The sequence below is a fragment of the Octopus bimaculoides genome, chromosome 14 (assembly GCF_001194135.2).
Source record: "Octopus bimaculoides isolate UCB-OBI-ISO-001 chromosome 14, ASM119413v2, whole genome shotgun sequence".
NCBI classification, from domain to species: domain Eukaryota; kingdom Metazoa; phylum Mollusca; class Cephalopoda; order Octopoda; family Octopodidae; genus Octopus; species Octopus bimaculoides.
Genome location: NC_068994.1, coordinates 48,333,025 through 48,335,251, shown reverse-complemented (window position 1 = coordinate 48,335,251; position 2,227 = coordinate 48,333,025). Strand labels below are relative to the sequence as shown.

The 2,227-nt window shown below is 30.6% G+C and overlaps 1 protein-coding gene across 1 annotated transcript in view; it reads right to left on the bottom strand.

Moving 5' to 3' along the window:
• Positions 1-112: 112 nt before the first annotated feature.
• The window catches only part of LOC106876372 (uncharacterized protein C6orf62 homolog), a 13,929-nt gene continuing 11,814 nt past the window's right edge, over positions 113-2,227 (bottom strand). Inside the window, exon 8 of the mRNA XM_052972600.1 lies at positions 113-1,810. Within this exon, the coding sequence (XP_052828560.1) occupies positions 1,748-1,810 (63 nt within the window). The 3' untranslated portion in view covers positions 113-1,747. The remainder of the gene's footprint in view (positions 1,811-2,227) is intronic.

Genomic DNA, 2,227 nt, shown 5'->3' with positions numbered 1-2,227 from the left:
AATTTATATATATATATACAAACATACATATATACATATGAGTATACAGTATACATACATACACATGTATTTATATATAAACACGTGTGTGTGTGTGTGTGTGTATATATATATATATATATATATATATATATATATATATATATATACACACACAATATATACATATATTCTATACATATGTATTACATACATAATGTATGTGTGTATATATCACCAATGTGTTCTATGAGAGTTCTAGAATTGAAGGTAAGCCTGCATATTTCTGATACAAATATCACAACTCCAGAGAAATAATGCTTAAAGATAACCTTGGAGGGATTTTAACACTAAGCAAAGCAGCAACTGACTGCCAACCCATGATCCTTCCTTAGTGTAATAACTGTTCTTCATCAACAGAAGGATACAGACAATATTTGCAGAAGGCTCTCAATGGATTCAGACTATCTTCATTTAATGTTATTGGTCTGAAAACAACTGACAAAGACTTAATACTTAACTCATAATTATTAATTTCACAATATAACTTCTAACAATGATTTCTTAATTAAGCAGAAGGCCTCAATAACTTCTAAGTGAAATGAAATGAGAGACTCTGTGACACCCATGCAAATCTCAAAGAGCAGTAGCAGCTTAAGTGGTGAATCGCTTCAACTAAGATGTGAAACTGAAACTCGAAACTTTCTGTATGGCATTTTACTATATAGCAGTCGTAAATTATAACAATAATAATTCTTTTTGATTTGGGCACAAGGCCAGCAATTTTAGAGGGAAGGGGATTAGTCGATTACATTAACCCCAGTACTTAACTGGTACTTTATCAACCTTGAAAGGATAAAAGGCAAAGTTGACCTCGGCAGGATTTGAACTAAGAACATAAACAGCCAGAAGAAATGCTACTAAGCATTTGTCTGACACACTAACAATTCTGCCAGCTCACTGCCTTAATAAAAATAATATTCTATACATCTGTATCTATTCAATGGAAATTAAGCAGTTTAAATGTAAAATTGCTTTAATAGAATTTAACCAAGAGCTCATAATAATAATTTCTTATGTTGACAAAAAGCCACCAATAAGTTATTACTATTAATACTAATCTCTAATAAAAGTAATAATAATTATAAAATAGGAAAAGTTCAGAAAACTAGGTCTACAACAAAACAATACCAATCTAACTGCCAATTGATATTCAATCATTTCCTTCTTCAATCATTTTGAAATTAAAAAAAACAAAAAAAAGTTTTAAAAATGAAAAAAATTGAAAAATCAAAATGGAAAAAAAAAAATAATTCTTTTATAAACATGTAACTCCAAGAAAAAAACAGAAAAAATTAATGAAATTTTCAAGTGTTTCATTTTTTTTCAAAGTCCAACAGTCTTTTTTTTTTTCATTTGTTTCATTTTTTTCATTTTTTTTTTTAGCCAATGAAATGAAAAAAGTTTCATATGGTCTTTTTTTTTGTATGTTGTTTTAGTTAATATAGTTGTTTTTGCTCTTTTTTTGTACTTCTTTATGTCACTGCACTATACACCGTACCTTACTGCACCACACCACCATATCAAATCAGCACATCAGAGAAAAAGAGACAACTGAATGATCAGAAAGGAGTACAGTAGCAGAGAGGTTTAAGATGAACTGGGGGTTGTTGTTGGTGTTGTTGTTAATTGTTTTTTATTCTTTGTATGTGAAGCGGGAGCCAGTTTATAGTGCTGACAAGACACGGTGGCGATGAAACACTTCAGTCTATGACTGGCGACATGCCAGAACCTCATCAACTGCTCCCGGACCCCAGTGCATCAGTTGGTCCTGAAGAAAAATAAGACAAAAGCAGAAAATATAAAACTTGGTTAAACCAACACAAGAATGTATTAAAAATGTACATACATATATATGATTAAAATGTGTGGGTGTTTGTATGGATTTAATAATATCCAAATATAAATATAGTTTTAAAATTACAACAAAATTTTGTCTATGCATGTGCATAGTACAGAATTTAAAAACTTTATATTAAAAACCAAACACCCTTAGACAATGTGGGTGCATCACTACTGTCATTTTTATGCCTACTTTTCCATGCTGGCATGGGTTTTACAGGCCTGAGGCAGTGTTTTATGGCCAGGTACCCTTCCTGACATGAATATGGCATACCATGAATATGGCATACCTATTCTAAAATCTAGGATACACACAATGTGTAGGTGCAAATAAATTTATATATAT